Here is a 26919-nt window from a genome sequence, read left to right as displayed (position 1 = left end):
AGCACACTGAATTTGAATATTGCCTTTGCCAACAACATTGTACTCTTCCCCTCCACCTAAGATAACTGATTTTAAAAAAGGCTAGTAATTAGTGAACCAATCTCAGCGGTTGGTGAAATGATGAGAAGCACTTGAATCAATGTACCAAGCAAATGACTTGACATGATTTGTAGGTCTTTTAGCCATAAAGACGTAAAAGGTAGATTCTGTCTTGTCAATGTGCTTTGTACTGTTCGCTTTGTCCTGCAAACGAGATTTCTTAGAAAAGGAAGCTAAGCATTTTCGATAATCAATCTTCATGCAACCATACTAGTGGTAGTAGTTGCACTAAATGTTCATTTTCTTGGAGTTTTTTTGATTTTGGAGCAAAGGATTTCTGTTGAGAAAATTGTTGTGAATGAGTCTTGCCCTTGTCCTTCTGAAAGTGTTTAGTAGCAAAGGCTTTCTCTGTGGAGGTGGAGCTAGGATTGCTACTAAGTTGTTGTTTCCATCGATCTTGTTGAAGCATAAGTGTGCAGAGATCTTTGAACTTTAGATCAACATTAGTAGAAGTGATGTTGAGAGTCTCGATAAAATGCTCATAGGACTTGGGTAAAATTTTCAGAGTGATAACCACAATATATACTTCCTCCATCTTGCATCCAATGGAAAGCAACTAATCACGGATCTCCTGAATCTCATTCAGGTGTTCTTGGAGCTATTTCCTCTCATCCATGACAATAGAAAACAAAGTCTTCTTGAGAAAGAAGGCCTTGCTTTTGTTTGAAGTCTCATGAAGTTTCTTGAGATACTCCCATATCTTGGCAGTTGTCTTCTTGGATGTGTTCTTGGAGCTATTTTTGCTCATCCATGACAATACAAAACAAAGTTTTCTTGAGAAAAAAGGCCTTGCTTTTCCTTCAATTTTGTCTCACTATTATGCCTGTTCTATAAAGAGCGCAATGTGCAAGTTGTAGATTATGTTACATGAATGTCATAGGTTTATTATTGTGAAAGTTATCTTCTCCTTTATTGGGCAAGTATGCGTTTAAACTTTTCTACAAAATATTGATGTGCATGCATCACAGAGGCAAGCTGTGTGAATCTATTATCAATCTTTTCCTTTTCAAGTGTTAGAGTTTATCTGAATGTCATCATTTCGAACTTTAGATGCATCACCTTAAGTTTAGTTTCTTAGTTTTATTTCCCATTATCTTTCAATCCCTTTCCCTAAAAGGTTCTCGTGATTTTAGTGAAGCATCTGATAGTAACCGGCCTAGAAACCGAAGTTCTCACTTCATTTGCATGTCACGCATAGAAGTGATTCCCATGATATACCAAAATTACTGAACTCATTCAATTCAATATGGGTGCGAATTTTGGTACTTAACATATATCACATTTGATATCAAGAGTATTGGCCTCCTAGAATATCAATGATATTCATCAAGTACTCAGAATTAGGTTTGATGTCACATCTGATATCAAGAGTATTGGTCTCCCAAAATATCAATGATATTCACCAAGTACTCAAAATAAGGTTTGATATCACATTTGATATCATGAGTATTGACCTCCCGAAATATCAATGGTATTCACCAAGTACTCAAAATAAGGTTTGATATCACATTTGATATCAAGAGCATTGGCCTCCTAGAATATCAATGATATTCACCAAGTACTCTTTGAGTAATGACCACCTAGAATGTTGAGATGCAAGACATTCACCGTATACTCAATTTGTTTGATCTCATAATACAAGTTATAGTAAGATCGTGTAATGTCCCCTCTTTAGTTCGACATGGCGTTAATCGTGGATTTGCCTATTCTAAACTCTCGTAGGCAGATGGGGTTGATGAGAGAGTCATTTTTGGCGTTATTTGGTGATTAGATGGCTCATTATGCTCTTGGAGATATTATTTTATTTATATTTTATCATCGCTTCTTATACAGGGCCTACATGTTATAATTCTAAGTTGAGTTGCACTTTTATTTTACAAAGTTATTTATTATAAAAAAAAGTGCATTATAATAGAATTTTATAATGGATGTTTCTAGAAGTTCATAGTAACTTCTTAGAAAAGGACGTTTCTAGAAGTTCTTAGTAACTTCTTAGGAAAGTAGATAAATAGAGGGCTTGGCCTCCCATTTGGACACACGGGATTTGGTAACTCAACTACATCTTCTATGAGCATTTGTAGAGCTTGATAGTCTGCAAATATTCAGCATAATCCTTGAGAACGATACCTTTCAAGAGATTGCGTAACTAAGGAAGTGAAAGATCTTTTGAAGGGTTGCACTTTGGAAGTGGTATTCAGTTATTTCAAGGTGAGCTTAATTTGTAAACTCAGACTACTTGAGGGTTTGAGTTTTTAAAAGTAGTCCGAAAAAAAGGATCCGAAAAAATAGTCCGAAAAAGAAGATCCGAAAAAAGGAGTTTGAAAAAGCAAAGCGGAAAAGAAGATCCAAAAAAGTAGGTGAAAAAGCAGATCAGAAAAAGCAAAGCAGAAAGGTAGCATTGGAGAAAATTATTACAGCCATCTACAATCAGGTTCCTTTGAATATTACATGCATTGTTCTTATCATTTAGATGCATATTAGGAGGTAAGGTTGTAGGTGAAAGTTGTAATAGATTTAAGCATTATTCATGCAGATGTAACCCAAGAGTCTTGGCCATTTCTTACTAGCATTGCAGTTAGCATTTTATGTGCAATAAAGGATACATAATTTGCTGGTCTAATATAACATGTATTTATCATTCATGATCAACTTATTAGTTTGCATGCCAATTGTTTGACAAAATGTCAATTAGCTGCAGGTTCTCTTTTTGGCATAAATAATGTATAATTATGCATACCTAGTGTTTGTCAAAATTACTAGCTGCTGTGGCTGCATATTGCAAGTAGTTTCAGTCACATATATGCATTGAATATTGTCAAAATAAGTTGCACATTCATGTTAGGTCATTGTTTAGTCAATTGAGAGTCTTCTTGCAAGCATTCTTATTGATGCTAAGTAAAGGAAAGAGCCATAAAAGCAAACTGAAATTTTATATCAGTCATATGACCCTTGTATGCAAAGTGTTTTCTTGAACCTTTATCAGCATTTTGGGATCAGATTTGAGCAGGGTCATTACAGATCATCAACTTACAATAACTTCTATTAATACAAGTGACATCATTTGGAAGTTGTCACTTCCTAATGATGTACAGAGGGGTTAGGCCCATTGAAATCACAGTGACGAGGAATATTCATGAAGCACAATCCTCCTGTTTGATATAATTTATCGATCACAACAGAATCCATCTCAACACGGTTTACTCCCTCTGAATAAATATGATCGAGATCACTAAAGGTCGACCAAATCATATCCTCTATTTGCTCCCTCTCTTTCAAAGTTGCCTCCAATGAAATGTTAGGCTCCCTTTGAATCTCAATCTACCTCTTCCTGCAATAACATTCTCAGAGGGAAAGATCAAGGCACATATCTCTTATAGTACATATTAATATAGGAGAGAGATTAATATAATACTCAATAATAAATACTTATCTTTTAATGCCCATTGTGATGTCCCCAATCATAACTATCAAATTTGCAATGCTTTGATGTTAATTGTGATGTTTTTGTCCCAATCCATGATGACTTGTATTGAATATTCTCCAAGCTCTCATCTTGAATCCTTAGACAATCTCTAGAAGGCATATTGATGTAAAATGTATTGGACCCCACCTTGTTAGCAATCCTATATCCTCCATGATGCATGCACATCCCTTTCTTATTCCATCTTAACCCCACTTTTATTACCTTGTGGTGGGTCTGCCTTTATCCACATGGCACCCCTATGTGACATATATATGTCCCCTGGTTTTCATTCGTGGATTCCTTTTGACTGTTAGATCTCTTTTCTTAAATTCAGATAGATCTTCTTGATTCGATGAATCAGTTTTCTGGTCTATGCATTATTAAATGTCTCTACTTTATTTGCAACATTAACTACTTGAATATACACTTCAATGATTAGCTAGAATTTGTTGCAAGCTGATCACGTTGTTCTGATATGCAATTACCATAGCTTATGCAAAATTCAAACTTAATGTATGCTCCTTAGTATGATGGTTAATTGTGATTATAACAGCAATCAGCTTTCATCAAGAAAACACCAATCTACTTTATCCCGATATCTTAATTATTAATAAATAATCACTTCCAAATAGCTTTAATGCAAGAAACCTAGTATGCAATACACAACAATCTCTTTTGACAGAGATTTGTCCCAGCAGATGGTGCAGCAATCAAAAATCTGTCTTGCAATTTTTCCAAGATAAGCTGTCTTAGACTTTGAAATTGCCGCTCATATGCATCCCTTATTACTGTCCACAACCAAATGAGTTCTTCAATGCTAAAGCTCATGCCATGCCACAAAAATTGTGTCCAAAAAATATATTTCACACTCCAAATATAGAGCTTCACATCGGATATGAAAGGTTTGCATCAGAGAAATATATGCAGTTGCCAAACTGAAAGGACTTCCAGGTGAAGAATGATTTTCGCAGTAATCTTTTAGTCCAAAATACCACTCCTAGATAGGGCATCTATATAAAATAAACTTGCAATGGACTATCCTGAAAATACCATGATACCCCTTATATGGTCCATAGAAGAAACTCCAGGTTACTGTCAAAACAACAGGGGATTATAAGGAAGGGAACATGCGTTTATTATTGCCGTATAATAATGTATTTATGATGATCTCTTGACAAAAGTCAATTTTTAAATATTTAATAATAATTTATAATCCAACTTCAATAGGAAATTGGCTCCCTATCCTTTGCACTAATCCCTTTTCACTGTGGTGTCTATGAAATTCTTACATTTGCAGCCTGGCTTTGACACCATGTTGTTTTTCTGAAGACCGCTGCAAATGTACTAAGTACTGCCATATTGGTATGTATTTTTCAAATGCAGCAATCTCCCTTGTATTTATATTGGGATTAAGGCAATGAAGAGACATGTCCCTGCATGGGACATGTCTATTCATTAATTACATTATATATATATATATATATATATATATCAATTTTAATTTATCTCATATAATAATAACCTTATATCTCATATATAATGAAGACATTATATTCATATATAAATATTCGTGGGTTTATCGGTCTAAAGCTACAAAACATTAACGAGAGTTTGGACTCCACTTATGAAAGGATACATAAAGCATTTCTCTTAACAATTCTCCAATATATTTACTTAGTGAGTTCTTGACAATAGTTTCTGCATTTCTTTCTTAATATTGTTCTTAGCTATATTTAAGAAGCTAAAATATAATGCTTCCTTCCATATCTTTATCTCTATATAATCTTAGTCAATTATTAAATTCTAGTTTCTAGGCAAAATATATGTACGTTCCATTATTATAATGGTATCGACTTATAATGCCACTCTTTATTGTTGATCCTTTCTTTTACTCCCTAATTCCTTACGCTCCTATTCAGATGGTTTCTATTACCTCAATACTATCGATCTCATGTAATTTTTTTAAATATTATCCTCCATGCTTATATTTTATTTACCATGTCGACTTGCTTACTATCCAGCTCAGTACTTCGTACCTGACGGCTCACCTCATAGTGAAAGAAACTTGCGCACGCCAGTAACTCCAACATTTAAGAATACTTTGCTTGCTGAATTCACAAACACCCCTATAAGAGACTTGTGATATGTGCCTTGATCTGTCCCTCTACAAATGTTATTAGATATTAGGTAGATGATTCTTCAGCATTCAAAATTTCTGCAGATGTTTCAATTATTGTAGATTCTTCTCTGCAATGCTTCCTAATCAGAATGACAATGGAAATCCTAGATTTCGCTGACTAAAATGCCAGCAGTAATGTTGTCTTCAGAACCTTATAACCAGATCGATTAGAATCTGAATCATTATGGTTAAATTCCTACAGTCCCCTGATTGTATAGTCTCAACAGCATGGTGAAGTTATCTCTAAGGGTGAATGCCCTCATTTAGTCCTTGAATGCAATACTTCCTATAGAAATTTCCCAGTTTCAAACAGTCTTCCTCATTCCATTCACATCGCCAACACTTTAATTTCCAAAATACGCTTGGCATCCAATATTGAGTGTTTTGTTCTTATAATATCAAATTTGCTCATTGAATATGCAAATACAGGCAGTCTTCACACCAATAAAATATATCAGTCAGTTTATATTGGGAGCTCGCACAGACCAACTACCAACTCGTCATTGTATGGATGGATTATGGATATTGCAGGAAATGAATCAGCCCAACAACAACTCCAGAATTCACTGCGCATAACTCACCATCAGACAATATCCAATGATTCAACAACTCAGCACAGGGAAAACTTTGTTGTGACAGCAGGAAATTCATTTGAAACCAGCAATTTTATTTATGACCACACCGATTTGTCTTCACAAAATACTTCTTAACAGAAATTCTTCCTCATGATTATCATAAGAAGCCAAAATTTATTACGGACCACATCTAAAATAATTCTGAATAATCTTAAGCTCTGCCAATAATTGGACTATTGAGGAACCATACTATTTACACTCTTTGAGATTATTTGGCCCACAGGAAAATTAATATCTAAGCATCAGCCTTTTAAAAAAATTTGACTTCAATGTTTTTCGGTAATAATTGTTGATGGCAACTCTCAAAAAATTATATCAATAGACTATAGTTATGAAATAATAATCTCTTAATTCCAAACCTTTGCATAAAATTGGGAGGGACCACTCACTTAGGCTTTCACGATAATTACAATTTCCCTGCTTCCAATTAAAACACCAACCTTAGGAAATATAAGGCTCCTCAAATATTAAACCTTGAAATATAAATTTCCAACCTTATATCTTCTAAAGGTGGTATTATAAAAAGGTTATACTTGTCGCAAACAATTATCATTTGAAACTTTAGCAGAAGTCGCTAATGATAATTGTCTAGTAGAATATAAATGACAATATTGTATTTTACTTAATTAGATGTCCATTTCAGAATACCACCCTTCACTAAGTAGTCTTGCTTTTATTTTGTTGACAAATTCAGAATGAAACCTTTCCTTTTCTTTTCCTCTCAGTATTTTGAATACAAAATTCTCACCAACTCAAAGATAATCCTGATAACTAAATTTTTGTAAATTTGTCTGGTAAAATTTGACAGGATGACAGAAAAGTTGGCTCTAATACCACTATAATGTGCCTTTTCCTTCCCTTTTCTTTTTTAAATTTAATAAAATATTAACTTCTTTCATGTCTTTTTTCAGTTGATACTCCACATATATAAGTTTCACTCTTAAAGTCGCGTACTTTCATAAGTAATAATTATATTTAATATATATTATATTAATAATAAATATTATATTTCTTATTCATTTTTAATGTAGTATATATATATATATATATATATATTTGACAATTAATAATAAATCTATTTATTTGCTATTTATTTTATTTTATATCATATTTAATATTATGATATATTAAATATATGATCATATAAAATATTTATATTTACATTTTATTATTATTATACAATTTTATTAATTGATAATATTAGTATAATTATTATTTATTTAATCATTATTATATTCATCCGAGTAACATATAATTGTTATGCTAATAATATATTATTATTTGTTTTTATAATCATTAATAAATTAATAATACATTATATCTTTATTTAAATTATATTCATTTCACTTATCTATTTATCTATACTATCATAATTTGGGGAATGACATTTACATAAAACCCCATCAAATCTTTAGTTTGAAAGACATTCTCACATTTTGCATCCAAATCATTAGATTACACACCTAGATTCCATTCTTTTAATGAAGAACTAAAAGAAGAACATTGAACTAGTATGATTCTAGGTTCTTAGATTAAAATAGTTGTACCGATTTCTTGTTTCTCGATATATTTTATAATGTTTGGGAAAACATAAATTGAAATGGATCTTCTCTTTATGCTTCATGGGTTTATATAGAGGTTCTTACTTGTTGATGTTTTATGTGCAGTTGCCACCCAAGACAATACATGTTCGTAATTCGATGATAAAAGTCAAGAAAGATAGTCTTCTTTCTTGCTCAAGTGTGAAGTCATTCGAAATTTGTAAAACAAGGTTTGTTATGATATGAAACCTTTGTTTGGTTCTAGTGCAAAGTGAATGCATTTAATCGAAAGAGAATATTCAGTAAATGAAATAAAAAACTGACATATAACACTTGCATAGGGGAGAGTGTTACAATTGTTTTGAGTAGAAAGAATTATCTTAGCTTTTCTATCTTATATGATATATTATAATATCCTCCTAGGTTATGATAATTAGAAATTTCCCAAATATTTTTCAAAAATTTTAATACTAAATTTTCAGCAAAGTGACTTATATTTAAGCAACAATTTATGCTGAAAATCATTGAGGCTTGAGATTAAATATGAAGATGAAACATTACAATTTAATTTCAGTACAAATGAAATTCCTCACACGTTGCAGTCAGTCTTCAGATCATAACTTCATAGTTTTTCCCCATTGTGAACTCAAATGCAAGCCCACCTCTTAAGATGAATCTGGTTTCCATCCTTAGGTTTCAGAATTGAGAGCTAGAAGCTTTGCATATTTCTCCAAAAGAAAACAATAATCAAACATAAACCAAGCATGCTGAAAATGAGCACCTCCATGTTCTCTAATACTACATCCTTAGGGGCCCTTGTTTTCCCTTTGCTTGTCCTTGTAGTTCCTTTTTTCTCTATAATGACCCCTTCTTAAGCCCGTTCCACAATGGGGGTTGAGATGCAAGGTGAGAAAATTATTTATTTATTATACTAATAATAATTATTTGTTTCATAAATTTGTTGCTAGATTGTGTTGGTTCCCAAAACCGTAGATTGGAAATCCAAGAGCCTACCACTTCTCCAATAGGATTCCTCAATCAACTTTGGCCAACGAACGAGAATCAGCTTGATTCCCCTGCACTTCAGGCTCCGCTACACCTAGGTGGGTAGACCTCCTCAAACTTGATTACTTGGTTCAGAGCTTTTCTAAAGCGAATTTAAACATTGGAGTTCTTCGGTTGGCAAAGTCCTTGAACTCAATCAAAATAGGATTGAATGTTGAATGTTTGAATTGTATAATATTTGTTGATAATGAATTTGATTCTTGTAGGAAGGAATATATAGATTTTTCGACTTCAATAATAAGAAGACCAGTGCCTTTACTCATTCGGGCAATAGACTCAACTTCAGTGAATTTTCACATACAACTTTATAATGTTTTACGCACTTACACTGCCAATAATTAAATAATCAAGATGCGAGAGACTAGATATTACACAATCTTAAATTAGTCCAGATTGAACTTTAACTCCTCTCGTAGGGAGACAAACTGGACATAGATATAGAAACAATTATATATTTTACAATATCTGTGATGATTGAATTTAAAATGCTAAATGACCATGTCCATTTATCCGACATTTAAATCGTATACAAAATTCCAAAATAGTTACAAAGGACGATTCATCTGCAGTTTAAATCTCCACGCCATTTAAAAATAAACAAAAGATATTTTATTTTATTATAAAAATAAAATAATAGAATCCATATTCCAAAGCCATATTGAGTTCTCATTCCTCCAAACAAGTAAATATAAAATGCTTTTGGTTTAATGCGAATGTTCGGATATGTCTTCTTGCAAATAATATAACTTTCTTTTATATCTTTCAAAATAGAAAGATATGTCTTTTCGTTCATGAATAGATGTAACTATTCTTTAAGACATACCGTAAGCCACAGACACTAATAGTAAAATCAAATGAGATAATTTATTCATTAATCTCATTGGCCTTTGACTCAAATTGAAACTTGTCATGCCTTTATATTTATCATTCAACTCGGATTTTTCAAATTGCAATGAGAGATACTGCCCAGAAATGTTCAATTTCGTCTTGGCAATCATCATCTGCAAGTATAGATGGCTACCTGGAATTTCTTGTCAATTTTCTTGGCCTTGGGAGAAAGAGTCGCAGTATGCCATTGATTCTAATACTTCTATCGGATCGTCAAAGATTATTACTACGGCCTTCTAATTATTCACAACATGTCCATAATAATCCGCTGCTTATTTACTTTTATTATTTTTCTAAAGGTATTTTGATGCATTTCTCTTCATTATACCCATATTGTCTTTACTAAAAATAATATTGCCATTGCACAACATCATCAATGGTGATTTTGAAGGCGAGCTTTTAAAATGAATGTTTGTATGTACTGTGAAATCATCATTGCTGTCACATATAGTCATCTACTCGTATGAAGACTAGTCGAATTATATCATTGCGATCATCTCCAGATGTTGTGAGTTTGTTAGTACACACTGGTGCCTCGTCTCTACTGCTCTATACATAATTATTCGATATCTTTGAACCCTACATGGCTCCGCTGCTTGGAATTGCATAGGCTTGCTTTCAAGGTGCCGTCTCAACCATTTCGAATCCAAACAGGGTTGCCAGTATCTAAACTATTGAAAATCTTCCTTATCGTTCAATACTACCAAATATTTATTCTCATTGGCATGGTAATGACCTTTATTGTTTGTCTTTATACTATATGCTATCAATGAGTTGATGCTACTTTGAGTATATGTCTCTTCAAAATAACCTGTGTTAGTATTGCAGTAGGGAAATATTTAGGCCAATTTCTTAACCATTTTCTCCAAGTGATCCACTCTAGTATCCAGACCATCCATCCTTTTTGGGATATCTTTGGCCAGCTAATCTAAATTTTTGTTCTTGGCTTGAAGTGTTGGCACACATTTCATCAAATTCTTTACCTCTTCCGTGTTACCTATAACCTCAAATAGTTTGTGAATGTGCTGACCTAGTGTTCTCTCCCCCCTTGCCATCTTGCTGAGCTGATCAAAATTCCTTGAGATGTCCTGCATTTCTTGCTTTAGGGTGCCAATATCCTTCATCATTATACCTGGGTTACCAAAGATTCCCTTCAGAAAACCTTGGTTATCCTCATCCTTGTTCTGCTCAAAGTAGTCCTCATGCTTCCCTTGTTTGTTCCTATCCAACTCTGTCTCCTTAAGATCTTTCTCAACATCCACATCCTAAGCAAGCACTTTTTTCCTTTTTCTTTCCTCCCTCTTAATTAAGAGTTCATCATCAAAGGGGACAAAATGTCTTTCAACATTCTTCCCCTTGTTTCCCAAAACCTTGCCCGATGTTCCTCTCTTCTCAACACCCTCTTCCTGCTCCTCATCAAAATCACTATCTTGTTTCAAATAAATCTCCTTTTCCTTCCTTTTCTTCTTGGACTATCTACCAGGATCACATTTCTTCCTCTTCTTCATTTCAACCTCAACAATTTCATCCTCTGTGTCCTCATCAATTCCTCCTTTAGTTCACTTCCCTCCGTCTCACAATCTAAAAATTTCCTGCTCTACCGAGGCCTATCCACTTTTCTGGATTTCAAGAGGTTCATTACTAAAACCATTAACCCCTCACGACAAGCATGATCACCCTCAAGATCATTTTGAATGGCTAAAATAGAATTACCCAAAGATTGTTTAAGGTAATAGGGTAAATTTTATCCTAACCCTATGCCTAAAATGGTTAACCAACATGAAATGTTGACCATATATCTTAGTAAAGCGGCCATCTAGAGTAAGATACTCTATCACCACAAACATAACAAATCTCCAAGGGCGAGAAATGGAGCCAAGGTTAAAGTATGAATTACCGATTTTTACCAGCTTGTTGCATTCCTTAGCCGATTTTGCAAACTCTTCAACTGCCCGATCTGAAAGCTTCCTGTCCTGGAAGAAGTTAATACCCTCCATGTCAAGTCGCGTTGCTTCAACAATAATATCTTCATAAACCTCCATCCTCTGATTACCCACCAATATGCTCTTGTCTTTCCATGTTTTGATGAATTGCTAAGTAATGGCAGGGTTACTGCCTTTCAATTTCTCCATATATCTTGTAAAATTCCATTGCTTCAGTATGTACCATATCTCACTCTTCTTCTTCCAATCTTTGCAGCGTGCCAATTCAATTCTCTTTCTCCTTCCTCCCATCTTCTTCACACTAAAACGATGGCTGTCACTTCTTAAAACAACCCACTGCAAAAAAAGACCAAAGTAAAAATCGCAGCCAAGGATTTTAGTGGGAAAAAATACCCACAATCCCTGTGGTATTGAATGACAATACATTGTCCTTCTCATAATAACCCACCGCTTCTCAATCCTACCCATATCATTATTAAACCTTGGTGGCATATTCATCATTAATGAAACATTTTTGTTTACTTCTAGCTTTGTCATGCTCAATCAATAAAAGCCCCTCGATAGGAATAATATCACTTTGATTCTAAATTAGCTTTTCATCACTCTTGCATGCCACATTAGCCACCTAGTCAACAACTTGATTAGTTTCTCTACAATTGTGAGTGACAACACAATTTTCAAAGGAATTGATAAGATCAATGGCCTTGCCTATAATATTTTTAATAGTCCAAGAAGGATTAGTAACTTTATTAAGACAATAAATTATATTAAGGGAGTCCCCCTCAAGCCAGATCTTATTCAAATTCAAACTTTTAGCATAGCTAAGACCAAATAGGGCCACACTTGCTTCCGCCACATTGTTAGTTTGAACCCCAATAGGAATGGCCATTCCACCCAATCTATCCCCATTCAGATTCCTAATGATGATACCACAGTCTGTTGTTCTCGGGTTGGCCTTCAAAACCCCATCAAAGTTAATCTTATACCAATCCTTTGGAGGACAATCCCATCTTGCCAAATCCTTGAGGTTAGGACCATTTTGCACTAGACTAAGACCATCCAAATTCCAGTACTGAAACACTGATTCTTCCCAAACATTTTGAGGTTGGTGCCCTTTTCCACAAGATTTGATATTCTCAGACACCATATTCTTAATCTTGCAGAACAACTTACCTAGATTAGTTTCCTTACCCCTAAAGATGCTATCGTTTCATTCCTTCCAAATACCCCAGCAAAGGAACAAGAGGATAAAATCACACAACCTCATAACCAAAGTATTAGTAGAGGGAGACTTCCAACCATTGAAAAAATCTTGCATAGTAAGGGGGAAAACCTAGATAATATTCAACAAGCCACAAACCTTTTCTCATAATCTTCTAGTATAAGAACAATGAAGAGTCATATGGTTAATTGATTCATCAGCTTCCTTACAAAGATAACATTTGTTGACAATTTTAAATCCTCTCATAAACAAATTGTCCATTGTTAGAATTTTATCTTGCAAAATAATCCAAAAAAATATTTTAACTTTGGGAATCATACCTTTAAACTAAGCTTTGGCCTAGCAAGGCTCTTGATGCTCTTCAAAAGCATTAGCATACATCAAAGACACAGAAAATAACCCATTAGGATTATATTTCCATATCTGAGCATCCTCCTCTTGGCTTAAAAGGACAGAGTTCAGAATCTTGTTGAGATCATTAAGATTTTTATCCACTCTATTGAGGTTAATCCAATTATCTCCTCCCAATAGTCTTCAACAAAAATCCCAAAGAGATTCTTCCACTACTTCATAAAGCCATTCCATCTATGATCAGAACTGAGGGAGTGATCAAGAATCCAAATATCATCCCAAAAAAGAACAGTCCTCCCATTTCCCACCTTCCATATTTAATGTCTTCCATGTTACTATAAAGAATGAATATATGTTCTAATTAGTTGGGGCTACAAAATTCACAATTGTGCCTTGCTAACCAGTTTATTAGATTTTTACAACTTATTGCTGCAAACCTAAATTACTTTATTTCTTTGTAAGAGAAGTTGAAGTCTCACTATTGAGTCATATCATAGTTATTGTAAGTTCTTAAGATAGATATTTTTGATTGTCCTAATATTCATATCGTTAAAATGGGAAGAAATTTTTGTCTGATTCATGAAATTAAATTCTTCTCAGTTGTATTATCATAAATATTACAGCAGAGCATCTTGGTTCTAAGTTGCATTGAAGCATAAGTCTTGCAAACATGTCATTAATTGGATCAGAAATGCAAGCTCATTATCAAGATGTTTAGTATACTTTTTTTTTCTCGTCATGCTATCTTTCTGATGTTTCCTCTTCTTGATCTTCCTCTACATTTTTTCTGGGATGCTTTGTATGTCTATCTTTTTGTTTATAGAATAGAATATGATGGAGTTTACAATGTGTTACACCTTGTAACTCTGAGAAGGTGAAACATGCATGTTGTATCATTTTATTAATGTGGTGGCACACAATACGTTTGACAGGGTGTATACAGTCTCATTTGAAAATTATAACATTAAAGCACAACTATACTAACTGAGATCGTATTATTTTGGTGTCATTGTAACAGCTGCAAGCCGAAACGGTCATTGCTTTCACGCAATTTGATTGCATTGCTGAGTTATGGTGGGGTTCCAGATGAAATCTTTGTTGGACTTGTGTATGAAGCTTTTGACCGCATACAAAATAAGCTCAGTGATAGAACAAAAGCATTTAAAGGTTTTTTGGGCTATTTAATATGTTTCTTTTTTGCTCATGATGAAGGTTGTTTACATTTCAGATCTTGTGAGTTCGCTACGGGTTTATATATGTTTATATTTCAAACTGCCATCTAGTTTGGATAGAAAAGACAAAATCCCTTTGTATGTGTGTGCAGATAGGAGAATCTTGGGTTTCTATTTTCATCCAAACAGTTGTTGTAAATTTTATCAGTGAATGACTTGCAACCTCTTAAAATGTGATAATGATTCTAATGTATATTCCATCTAATTATTGATGATCTTTTTATTCTGTAGTTATAAAGGAATGCAGATATCTGGATGAAGATTATACCGTGCTCAGAATGTTATCATGTGGAATTCCACTTTATGAACCATTATTACAATACAAACTGAGCCAGTGTATGGAAGCAGAAATCAAAAAATTGAAGAAAGGGAAGGTTCCTATTGATGAATCCTTTTATTTGATGGGTACAGCTGATCCCACAGGACAATTGAAGAGAAATGAAGTTTGTATAATTCTGTAAGTTTTTGATCCAATTTTACAATATGTATGGCATAAGAAAAGCAATATATATATTTTTTTGTTTAATTTCTATTTTTAATAATTTTTCCTTTTGATCAACGAGAACAATTTTGTATTAAATAAGAATTTCATGGAAATGGTAAACCAATTGCAACACCTATTGAAATGCTGAGCCATAGAACCATACAATGAGGCATGGGGGTTGTACATAATTATGTAGAGAAGCTATATTATCCACACTGCATTTAACACTGAAGACACAGCTATTGAACATGTTGGATTGAAAAAGTGTTCATGGCCCTGGTGTTGCTGGTGCACATGAAATGAGTGGATATCCAAAATAATCCTAATTCCTTGGTCCTTTTGCTCCTTGACCAGAGAGATATTTTCCTTTTGTTTCTTCTTGTTTACCACATGTGCAAACACATCAAGATGATGACTAGCTTTGTTCTCTGTTTATTTTATGCTTCGGTAATCAGTATATAATTGGCTGCAAATGTAGCAGATGAGGTGGTGGAGGTAGTAACAGTGTTAGTCGCAGCTGCAGGATTAAGTGTCGGGCTATGTCTTGAAAAAGAAGCTCAATAACTTTTCAAGAGCCTTGTAGTGAGAAGTTCCATTAAGCTGTATGCATTTACTGTGGCATGTTAGAGAATTTTAGCTTTGGTTGGATTACTCTAACCGATTTATAAGTGATCTCTTGGCCTTGACTATTTAATCTCTATCCTTCTGTATACTGACCTGATTATTTGCTATAATAATTATAATGCATGATCAATAATAATTGTGCATCTATATCTCTCATAATGTATATATCTTTATGTGTGTATGTGTGTATTTAATCAATAAGAGGCAAGTGCCCATTATCAGAAATATTTACAATGTACCCCATTCAAGTGCAGGCACCGGGGGAAAAAGAACGATGTTAAGAAAACCCCCGGTGTAGCCTAGGACCAAAGTCCTGTACAAAAACAAATGCCATATAAGGGGACTTGAAGAGGGCATACCCCCTTTTACAGTTTATAAATAAATACATATTTTGTAATTAGATCTCTTAGTTAGATACATTCAGAAGCAATGTTACATAGATCTCTTCGTAGATTAATTACATAATTTCTATGCCCAGTAGAGACATTAACTTCTGCCTGATATCCTTTATATAGTCTTTTGTGATCTCTGAAACCTTTTAGAGAAAAACAAACTGACAGTTGATCCTGAGAAGCATCCACTGTTGGAGAACCTGCCAAGCAATAACCATAACAACCCTTTGATTAAACTAGACAGAAAATTAGAGTATCAATTTAAATCCTAAATTAGAGAGATTGCAAATAGAAAAGCTATCTATTAGATCCTTCCATTATCCGAGCATTATCCAGTATCCACAGAGAGTGGTCCAAAGCTAAAAACCTTTTTATCAAATTTAACTTGTATCGAATTTAAGTAGTAATATCCTTGACTTTCCCACTTTCATTGAAGGATTTTGCTAAGCATAAAAAATTAAGAGTTTCAATATTTTAAACCTTTAAGTTTAATCTGAATCGAATTTAGAGCTGAATTAGTATACCACAGTCTTTAACTGCTTAGCAGATTCTGTTATCGGGTGGCATATCCTTTTAATATAGCCATGCCCTTCCGACAAGAATACCCTCACAGGATGAGCCTATATTTTATAACTGACAAAATAATAATGGCCAACCACTCATTTTGAAAGATTTTACTCCATAAAAACATATAGTAAGTAGTCCCATTAAAAGAAAGAGCTTTGTAACACTAATCTTCCTGACACTATGCACCCAGTTTGGTCTTCTCATGGGAAATGGGTACAACAATATTCATAGACAAGATGAATTTTATACAAGACTTCGTTGTTTGCATAAAATGTGAATTGAACTGTACGGTCTTAATAAAATTAAATGAGGGTTTAAACAAAGTTTGATTCTTAGGGAAAATTGAAGTCTGAATTGAAACAACACAAAAACTTTTTTTCTTCAAATCTACTTATCCTTGCTGAAATTACCTTCTGTAAAAAATAGTTTTAAAACATACCTAGGAACTGATTTGTACTTAAGTCGAAGAGATCTGACCTTTTAAATATAAAGAGGACTCATACTGAGCTTGCTTGCAAACACTAAAATAACATGATTATCTCTCCAAAAAAGTAAAATTAAAGTCACCCAGATAATTTTATTAAAATTGTGCATCGAAGCATTCCCAGTACCTAAAAATAGGTTCATGCTGTTATCGACAATATTTATCACAAAGTTAAGAAAAGATATATATGTTCAAACTTCACATACTCCCTAAATATAGTTCATGTTGTTCTTCGACAATTTATCAAGATATAGATGAAGTGATAGAGCGGAAAGTTCCCAAAAAATTAAAACAAAAAATTAGTGATAGAACAGAAAGATCCCAAAAAAATTAAAACAGTGCCATCCACTACTCTTCCCTAAAAGCTGCACGCATGTCCTCTATGGCAGCATGCAGAGACCATTCATGCAAAATGCCTTCCTCCTTGAAGTACCTTTCGAGCCAATCCTCTTCAATGGGGTCCAATATCACCAATAAGAAGAGAAGGAATCGAAGATCCCTTTCATAGACCTCTCTATCCTTCCAGAATCAAAGCTAACTAATATATGTGTGTGTGTGTGTGTGTGTATTATTAACTATATATATTTATATTATTAATTATATATATGCATGATCCAGTTTAATATATTAAATAATGCTATCGATAATGTGAATCAATGGTAATGACAGAACACATATCAGTCTGATTAAGATCGCTGAAGAATCGTTATCGGGCAGATTAGTGAGAACATGTCTTACATGTAGACATGTGATAAATTAGGAGACATGTCTCCTAATTTATTATAAATATCAAGACCTGTATCGGTATCTTGTAAAGAACAAAAATCAATTAGTGCATATCAAGATTCAGCAGCAACTCACTGTCATATCTCAGCAACATCGTAATATTGATTCATAAGGAATTAACATTGCCATTTCATATCTCAGATTAAAATCAACATTAGAATCATAGCAGATCGATATTAATTTGATATTCATATATCTCTAACAGTTATTATTGTGATTTTTGATCAACAAAGAATATCAAACAAGAATTTGTTGATCTGCATATACATCTGCAAAATAGTGATTAAAGTTAAAATACTACTGCATATAAAACTGATCCAACATTAACAAGGTATCAAAGCTAAGGAACAACGAAATCAGATTTATAAGCAGAGATCATCTAAACAGGCATTAAATTATATTTATTTTCTTTACATTCTACAAAATGGTGAATGTCGTCAGATTTGAGGATTGTTTTGAAGAAGCTTCAAACTTTGTATCCTGGAAATTCAGTATAATGCTTGCTCTGAAGAAATGAGTTAGATTCATTCGTAGAAACCTAAACATATATACCTAGTAAAGAAATAAAGAAACAATAATGGGTGAGAAACAATAATGAAGGCATGAAGATATTAGTGGATGCTGTAAAGTATCAAATAGTTCCAATCATCTCCAATTTAGATACAAAATATCTCATGTTCACAACCTTATAGAACATGTATGAAATAAATAATACAAGCATAGCTCTTGCTCTAAAACAACAATTCCATCATATGAAAATGAACAAGAGAGGATCCATCACACCTTACTTTGTAAGGATAACAGAATTAAAGAGATCAACCACCATTGGCCGCACATTTGATAGCATGGAATCAACCATGTTGGCTCTCAATGGACTCCCAACATCTTTGGAATCATTCATTCAAGGGATAAGTGCTCGATCTTAACTTCGTTTGTTTGATTGTTTTAAAACTGATTGCATTCAAGAAGCAAGAAGAATCAAGGTTGATCACAAGAGGGATTGATCAAAACTCCGTTAATGAAGATATTCAAGTACTCAATCTCATTCTCACAAGAAGAGTAAGAAAGGGAACTTCAAAAGAAAGAAAGACAAAGACTCAGGTGGAAAGCGCTCATCTAAGAGGAGGGACATGTCTAAATGACAATGTTTTAGATGTGACAAATATGGTCACTATGCGAAGAATTGTTCAGATGAGCCTAAATCTCAAGCCTCTGTTGTTGTAGTTTTTAAGGTGAGCTCAGAAAAGGACTTTGAAAGACTTATATTTTGTTCAGCCCTGTCGAGTCATGTATCTACTAATCTGACGCTTGGGTGATTAATTGTGGAGTGTCTTGTCATATCACAAAATTTAGAGAACACCTAGATAGCTTTGTGGAAAATTCAGATAGGAAGTTAACATTGGAGATAATTCCAACTATCCTGTGAAAGGAATCTGAACTTGCACCATACAATTTAAATCAGGCATCTCTCTACACATGACCGGTGTATTTATTGTACCGAGTATCTGACATAATTTGGTTTTCATTTCATCTAGTGAAGACAAAGGATATCGAATTACCTTCATGGATGGTAAAGTTCTAGCTTGGCCCAATAATTCAAACATTAAGAAAGATCACACTATAAGAGTTCCACATGGATGCTTATACAAACTTTTCAGTTCTCCTTCTCAAGCCTTAACTCGTGAATCTTATACATTTGAGATTTGGCATAGAAGATTAGGGCATCTCCACTTTCTTTCTCTACCTTGAAGAGAGAAAATGGTGACATGTTTACCTAAAATAAGAATGTCATGTCCCCTTTCTAGCGACATGACTTCTACCGTAGATTTGCTTATCATTGACTCTCGTAGGCAAATGATTTTGGAGAGAGAGTCATTCTATTGCCGGATGATTACGTTTTTGCTCTCGGAGAATTATAATCCAGTAAGTGGGCCCACTTGTTCTAACGTCGAATTGAGATTGCACTTTAACTTTATAAAGTTATTTATTTAATTTTATAAAGTTAAGTAATAATAAAGTGCATTATAATAAGTTATTATAAAAAGATGTTCTAGAAGCTTCCAGTGACTTCTTAAAAAAAGTAAATAAATAGAGGGCAGGGGGCACCCATTTGAACAAGCTGTTTTGTTGGTTCGACTTCTATTCCGGTTGGAGCAATTTGTAGTCATTGGTCTGCAAATTCTCAAATTATCTTTGGGAACAACAACTCCCATTGATAAGCAATTTTGAGGGTGTGGAATATCACCCGAATTATTGCAAAATTGGAAGTGATATTACAGTCACTTCACCAGGGCATAAATTTGTGGCCTAAGGCCAAGTCGAAAATTCTTACATTATTGATTTACGGAGAAGAATCAATAGCCATCCATCAAATTGTTGCAGAATTAGAGAAATTCTAAAGGAAGCCAGGGAGAAAAATTAATTGGTATCAGACAAGCATTCGATTCAGATCACAAGTCAGAGAGTTTTAAATTTTTGAGGTGGTTATGAGTTGCGATTCATCTCCAAGCAAGTCAGATTTGAGTCACCCGGATTCAGGTGACCCTCCCCCTGGTATTTTCTTCATTGTTCAAAGCCCAGATTTTGTGGTTTGTCTTACCTGAACCCAGACGGCTCAGTCCACATCAGGGTTGGTATTCCGATGGCAGATTTGAATTAATCGCAGTGTGAGATTGGGCACCGCTGAAGGTTATATAAAATCACACGAGATCACAGTGTTGGCAGGCGGTCAAGGGAATGTTTTAAATTCATTCTTGATCATCAGCGACCAGTTTGGAATTTAGGAAAATCGCAATCTTGAACAAATCCGCGGGTGTAAGAGATGAAATCGACCTTTGTCTAGACCTGGTGGAGAGCAAATGGCGGCTCGATTTGGCATTGAGTGATTCACTTGATTGGCTGGAATGATTACAGAGCTTCTCCCGACTCAAAATCGATCAGCATCGTCACCAAAAAATCGGAAAATTTGTGCATAGGCTTGAACAGTGGGTCGGCGGCATCAACACTTTTTCCCTATTTGATATAGTAGACTTTGAACAAACCTAAAAATGGAGACAACAATCTCAGCATTTGACGAATTGTCCTAGTCCAGTATTGGTTTATTTTTGGTGACCCATATAAGAGGGTCACTACAGTGGTATCAGAGCAAGCGTTCTGCCATCCTGTTGGGTAAAAACATCTTATGCAACCTTATCCCAGGTATTATATACGTAGAAGAGCAACAGTTATGGGTGAGAGACAATCACAGAGCCCACCAAGAATTGATGCCGATGAGACCAGAGAATTCTACAGAATCATGACTACCAAACAGCAAGAAATAGCCCAGTCATTACAAGCATTGACTACCGTAATGGAGAGAATTGTTCCACCCAAGAATCAGGAACATTGTAGAGGTATGCTTGATCATGACAATAGGAGTGTGGCAGGCTCACAGGGTGCTCCGAGGCGCAGATCATGGACAGAAAATAGGCCTACTCGTCCCACTTTCCTTAGGGAGGAGGCCCAGGAGAGAGGAAGATGACTTGCCAGAGGATTTTCAGGATGATCTTAGAGCCGCTACTGCAGAATGGCAGGCATTACCACCACATGTTCGTGAGCTACTGAACTTTGATCGCTACCTGAACTAGAGGAGAGAGCATATGAGGAGTAACCGTCAGAACAAGAGGCCTAGAGGAAATCACGAAAATGAGTTGCAGCGAGCTGCTAGTAAACTCACTTTACCATCTTTCAATGGTAGTGGACAGATGACAGCACAGGCATGGGTTCATAAGTTGGATACATTCCTAGCATTAAGGCCTATGTCAGAGATAGATGCTATCAAATACGCCACCTTGCATTTGGAAGGAGCAGCTCACGATTGGTGGTCACATGGGATGGTTAAGTTGCAACACAACCAGGTGACATCTTACCAGGACTTTGTGGATAGATTGGTTGAGCATTTTGATAGAAAGGATCTAGAGATCTATTTTCGTGACCTCGCATAGTTGAGACAGTCAGACAGTTTGGAGGTTTATATTAGTGAATTTCAAAGGTTGTCAGTGATGGTGCCAGATGTGCCTGAGAGACGGTTGGTTATCTTGTTCACAGAAGGATTGTCTAAACCCCTCAAGGGTTGGATTAAGGCATTTGACCCACCAACACTTCAGGAGGCTATGAGAAAAGCACGAAGTATGGAGCTTACGGCTCCTTCTAGCAGGTTCACTTCCAGAAGTACTACTTCTTTCAGAGACAATAAGAAGTTTGATAAAAATAAAGGGAAGAGCATTGATAACAAAGGAAAATCCACTACACCCCTGGATGCAGAAGTATTAAATGACTTGCGCAGGAAGAAACTATGCTTCTATTGCAAAGGTCCATATGACAGGGACCATGATTGTCCTTTGAGACCTAAGGGAAAGGCCAATAGAGTTATGTGGGCATATTATGAAGGATCAGATTCCGACAGTACAACAAATGAGGATGATCACAGTGATTCAGAGCCTGACGTAGAAATAGAGAATCCAGTGCAAAAAGAGGATCCTGAGTTACATTTACAGCAGGGGCGTTTATCTAGTATCCAGTAGGAGGGATCCTTTAGGTTACGTGGTGTTCTAGCAGGACAGAAGGTGATCACATTGGTTAATACAGGTGCTACGCACAATTTCATTGATGCACGACTGGTTGAGCGTCGTGGTATTAAGACAGAGGAGTTTGAGGGTCTCCGAGTACAGGTTGCTGATGGTTACACTCTTAAGTGTAACAGGATGGTTAGAGACATGCCTTTACGCTTGAATAATTATGAGTTCAAAGCGGATTACCATGTGGTCAATATGGGTGACTTGGATATCGTTTTGGGTATGACATGGTTACGTTTATTGGGTGAGGTCACTTTTCGACTCAAGGACATGGAGATCAAGTTTGAGGTAGATGGAAAGCAACATGTGTTGAGAGCTATCAGGAATAGTGACATCCAAACTATTTCTCTCAGACGATTGGAAAGATTGGTGAGGCATAACGATATTGAATGGGAGCCATGTGTACTCTCATGCCCACAAAGGAGGAACAACAAAGGACAGAATATCATCCAGACATCCAAATATTGAGAAAGAAGTATAGTAAGGTATTTAGTGATATTCCACCTGGTACACCACCTGATAGAGGGATTGAGCACATCATTGAGTTAGAAGAGGGTGCTAAACCAGTTATGATTACTCCATACAGGCATCCAAAGAGGCTCAAGGATGAAATAGAGAAAACCATCAAGGAGCTTCTCGCGATGGGACACATCAGACCTAGTAAGTCTCCTTTTGCTTCTTCAATAGTTTTGGTAAAGAAGAAAGATGGTTCATTACGGATGTGCATAGATTACAGGATGCTGAATAAGAAAACCATTAAGAATAGATATCCTATTCCACGGATTGATGAGCTAATAGATGAACTACATGGGGCATGCTACTTTAGTAAGATTGATTTGAGATCCGGTTACCACCAGATTAGAGTCAGAGAAAAGGACATAGAGAAGACTGCTTTCAAATGTCATTGTGGGCACTTTGAGTTTGTAGTTATGCCATTCGGGTTGACCAATGCACCAGCTACTTTTCAGTCCACCATGAATAAGGTTTTCCATCATTAGCTGAGGAAGTTTGTGTTGGTTTTCTTTGATGATATCTTGATATACAGTCGGACATGGCATGAGCATATGAAGCATTTAGAGACAGTATTGAATACCTTGCAGGCAGAGTCCTTATACGCCAAAGAATCCAAATGTGATTTGGGTATGAACGAGTTATTATACTTAGGTCATATTATCAGTAGAGGAGTACGGATGGATCCTGATAAGATCCGTGCTATAGTGGAGTGCCCCATTCCTGAGAACTTGACCCAGCTAAGAGGATTCCTTGGTTTATGTGGCTTCTATCGCAGATTTGTTTGTGGATATTCACGGCATGTGGCTCCTATGACAGATTTGTTAAAAAAGGGAGCCTTTGTTTGGACAACAAAGGCACAGGCTTGTTTTGACAGATTTAAGGAGATCATGACTTCATGTCCGGTATTAGCATTGCCCGATTTCTCGAAGCCATTTGAACTCCAGTGTGATGCCTCAGGAGATGGTATTGGGGCTGTTTTGATGCAAGAAAAACACCCTATTGCATATGAGAGCAGGAAACTTCGTGGACCAGAGAGATCATTCAACATTTACGACAAGGAGATGTTAGCTATCATGCACGCATTAGCTAAATTCAGGCAGTATCTAGTAGGTGGTAAGTTTTGTATAAAAACTGACCACAACAGTTTGAGACATTTTCTTGGACAGAGAGATCTCAATGATAGATAGCAAAAATGGGTGAGTAAGCTATAGGCCTATGACTTTGATATATCATATGTCAGGGGGACTCAAAATGTGGTAGCAGACGCCTTGTCACGCAGGCCACATCTTAGTGCGATAATTGAGATCTCTGAGGATTGGAAGCATTTGATTGTTGCAGAGTATGCTAGAGACTCTTGGGCATCTGGGATAGTTGACGAGACGATAGTTGACACCAGGTATACACTTGTGGATGAATTGATTAATTACAAGAACAGGATATTTTTAGTCCCGGGATCCAAGATGAAGCAGGCTATTATGAGGGCTCTTCATGATTCACTTATAGCTGGTCATCCCGGGTACTTTAAAACATATAGACAGGTGCGAGAACGATTCACATGGAAAGGACTCAAGACGGATGTGTTGCAGTATGTTCGTGAGTGTCCTGTTTGTCAGCACAATAAGCAAGAGCACACCTTCCCAGCAGGACTCCTACAGCCACTTCCCATTCCAGATCAAAAGTGGGAATGCATATCCATGGATTTCATTACAGAGTTGCCCAAGGCTCAGGGACACGATTGCATTTATGTGGTGGATAGACTAACGAAATATGCTCACTTCTTTCCCATCACCACTACTTACACAACAGTACAGGTAGCTGAGGTATTCTTCAGAGAAATTTTCAGGTTACACGGGATACCCCAAAGTGTTGTAAGCGACAGGGATAGTAGATTCTTGAGTCATTTTTGGCAGGAGGTGTTCCGATTATGTGGCACTGAGCTCACACCCAGTACTAGTTATCACCCGCAGACTGATGGACAGACGAAAATAGTGAACAAGTGGGTAGAAGGCTACTTGAGAAATTACGTGGCTGATCAGTAGAAGGCATGGGTGAGATGGATCTATTTGTGTGAATACTGTTATAATACCACCTTTCACATGTCTATTCAGATGACACCTTTCCGAGCATTATATGGGTATGATGCACCGAGCTTTATCGACTTGCTGATGAGTGATGTTCGGGTTCCACGTGCCGGGGATTTGATTCAAGAAAGTAAGGACATTATTAATGCTCTCCGGGATAACATAGCTCGGGCAAAAAATCAATATAAGCAGTGTGCAGATCAAAAGAGGACAGAGAGGAGCTTTGAGGTTGGTGACATGGTTTACCTCATGCTTCAGCCATTCCGAAAATCTACTCTCAAAAGGAGTGGATCAGAGAAGCTTAAGCCTAGGTATTATGGGCCTTTCAGGATCACCAGGCGAATAGGGGAATTGGCTTATGAGCTTGAGCTTCCTGTAGATAGCAAAGTGTACAATGTGTTCCATGTGTCACGCCTCAAAAAAGCATTGGGATAGAATGTGGTACCTTCTACAGTATTACCTCCCTTGGATGAAGAAGGAAAATTGATCTTAGTACCAGAATTCATTTTGAAAAGTAGGGAAAGGCAGCTCTGCAGAAGGGTGATCAGAGAATATTTGGTTAAATGGAGAGATCTACCAGTTGAAGATGCCACTTGGGAAAATGAAACAATCTTGTAGCATCCAGCTTTGAGATTGCTTGAGGACAAGCAATTTCAGGAAGGGCGGACTGTCATGTCCCTTTTCTAGCGACATGACTTCTACCGTAGATTTGCCTATCATTGACTCTCGTAGGCAAATGATTTTGGAGAGAGAGTCATTCTGTTGCCGGATGATTACGTTTTTGCTCTCGGAGAATTATAATCCAGTAAGTGGGCCCACTTGTTCTAACGTCGAATTGAGATTGCACTTTAACTTTATAAAGTTATTTATTTAATTTTATAAAGTTAATTAATAATAAAGTGCATTATAATAAGTTATTATAAAAAGATGTTCTAGAAGCTTCCAGTGACTTCTTAAAAAAAGTAAATAAATAGAGGGCAGGGCGCACCCATTTGAACAAGCTGTTTTGTTGGTTCGACTTCTATTTCGGTTGGAGCAATTTGTAGTCATTGGTCTGCAAATTCTCAAATTATCTTTGGGAAAGACAACTCCCATTGATAAGCAATTTTGAGGGTGTGGAATATTACCCGAATTATTGCGAAATTGGAAGTGATATTACAGTCACTTCACCAGGGCATAAATCTGTGGCCTAAGGCCAAGTCAGAGATTCTTACATTATTGATTTACAAAGAAGAATCAATAGCCATCCATCAAATTGTTGCAGAATTAGAGAAATTCTAAAGGAAGCCAGGGAGAAAAATTAATTGGTATCAGACAAGCATTCGATTCAGATCACAGGTCAGAGAGTTTTAAATTTTTGAGGTGGTTTCAAGTTGCTATTCATCTCCAAGCAAGTCAGATTTGAGTCACTCGGATTCAGGCGACCCTCCCCCTGGTATTTTCGTCATTATTCAAAGCCTAGATTTTGTGGTTTGTCTTACCTGAACCCAGACGGCTCAGTCCACATCAGGGTTGGTATTCTGATGGCAGATTTGAATTAATCGCAGTATGAGATTGGGCACTACTGAAGGTTATATAAAATCACACAAGATCACAGTGTTGGTAGGCGGTCAAGGGAATGTTTTAAATTCATTCTTGATCATCAGCGACCAGTTTGGAATTCAGGAAAATCGCAATCTTGAACAAATCCGCGAGTGTAAGAGATGAAAGCAACCTTTGTCCAGACCTGGTGGAGAGCAAATGGCGGCTCGATTTGG

At 35.8% G+C, this 26919-nt stretch overlaps 1 protein-coding gene across 13 annotated transcripts in view; it reads left to right on the top strand.

Moving 5' to 3' along the window:
- Window positions 1-26919, top strand: part of LOC149552171 (putative RNA-dependent RNA polymerase 5) — a 282261-nt gene that overhangs the window by 105356 nt on the left and 149986 nt on the right. For all 13 annotated transcript variants that reach the window (XM_089787663.1, XM_089787659.1, XM_089787664.1 and 10 more), the window contains 3 exons: window positions 8044-8147; window positions 14405-14553; window positions 14850-15075. In XM_089787663.1, the coding sequence (XP_089643789.1) occupies window positions 8044-8147; window positions 14405-14553; window positions 14850-15075 (479 nt within the window). The remainder of the gene's footprint in view (window positions 1-8043; window positions 8148-14404; window positions 14554-14849; window positions 15076-26919) is intronic.

The sequence above is a fragment of the Cupressus sempervirens genome, chromosome 6, assembly GCF_028749045.1.
Source record: "Cupressus sempervirens isolate cs-2001-9-10 chromosome 6, ASM2874904v1, whole genome shotgun sequence".
Lineage (NCBI taxonomy): Eukaryota > Viridiplantae > Streptophyta > Pinopsida > Cupressales > Cupressaceae > Cupressus > Cupressus sempervirens.
This window is presented reverse-complemented; position numbering and strand designations above follow the sequence as displayed.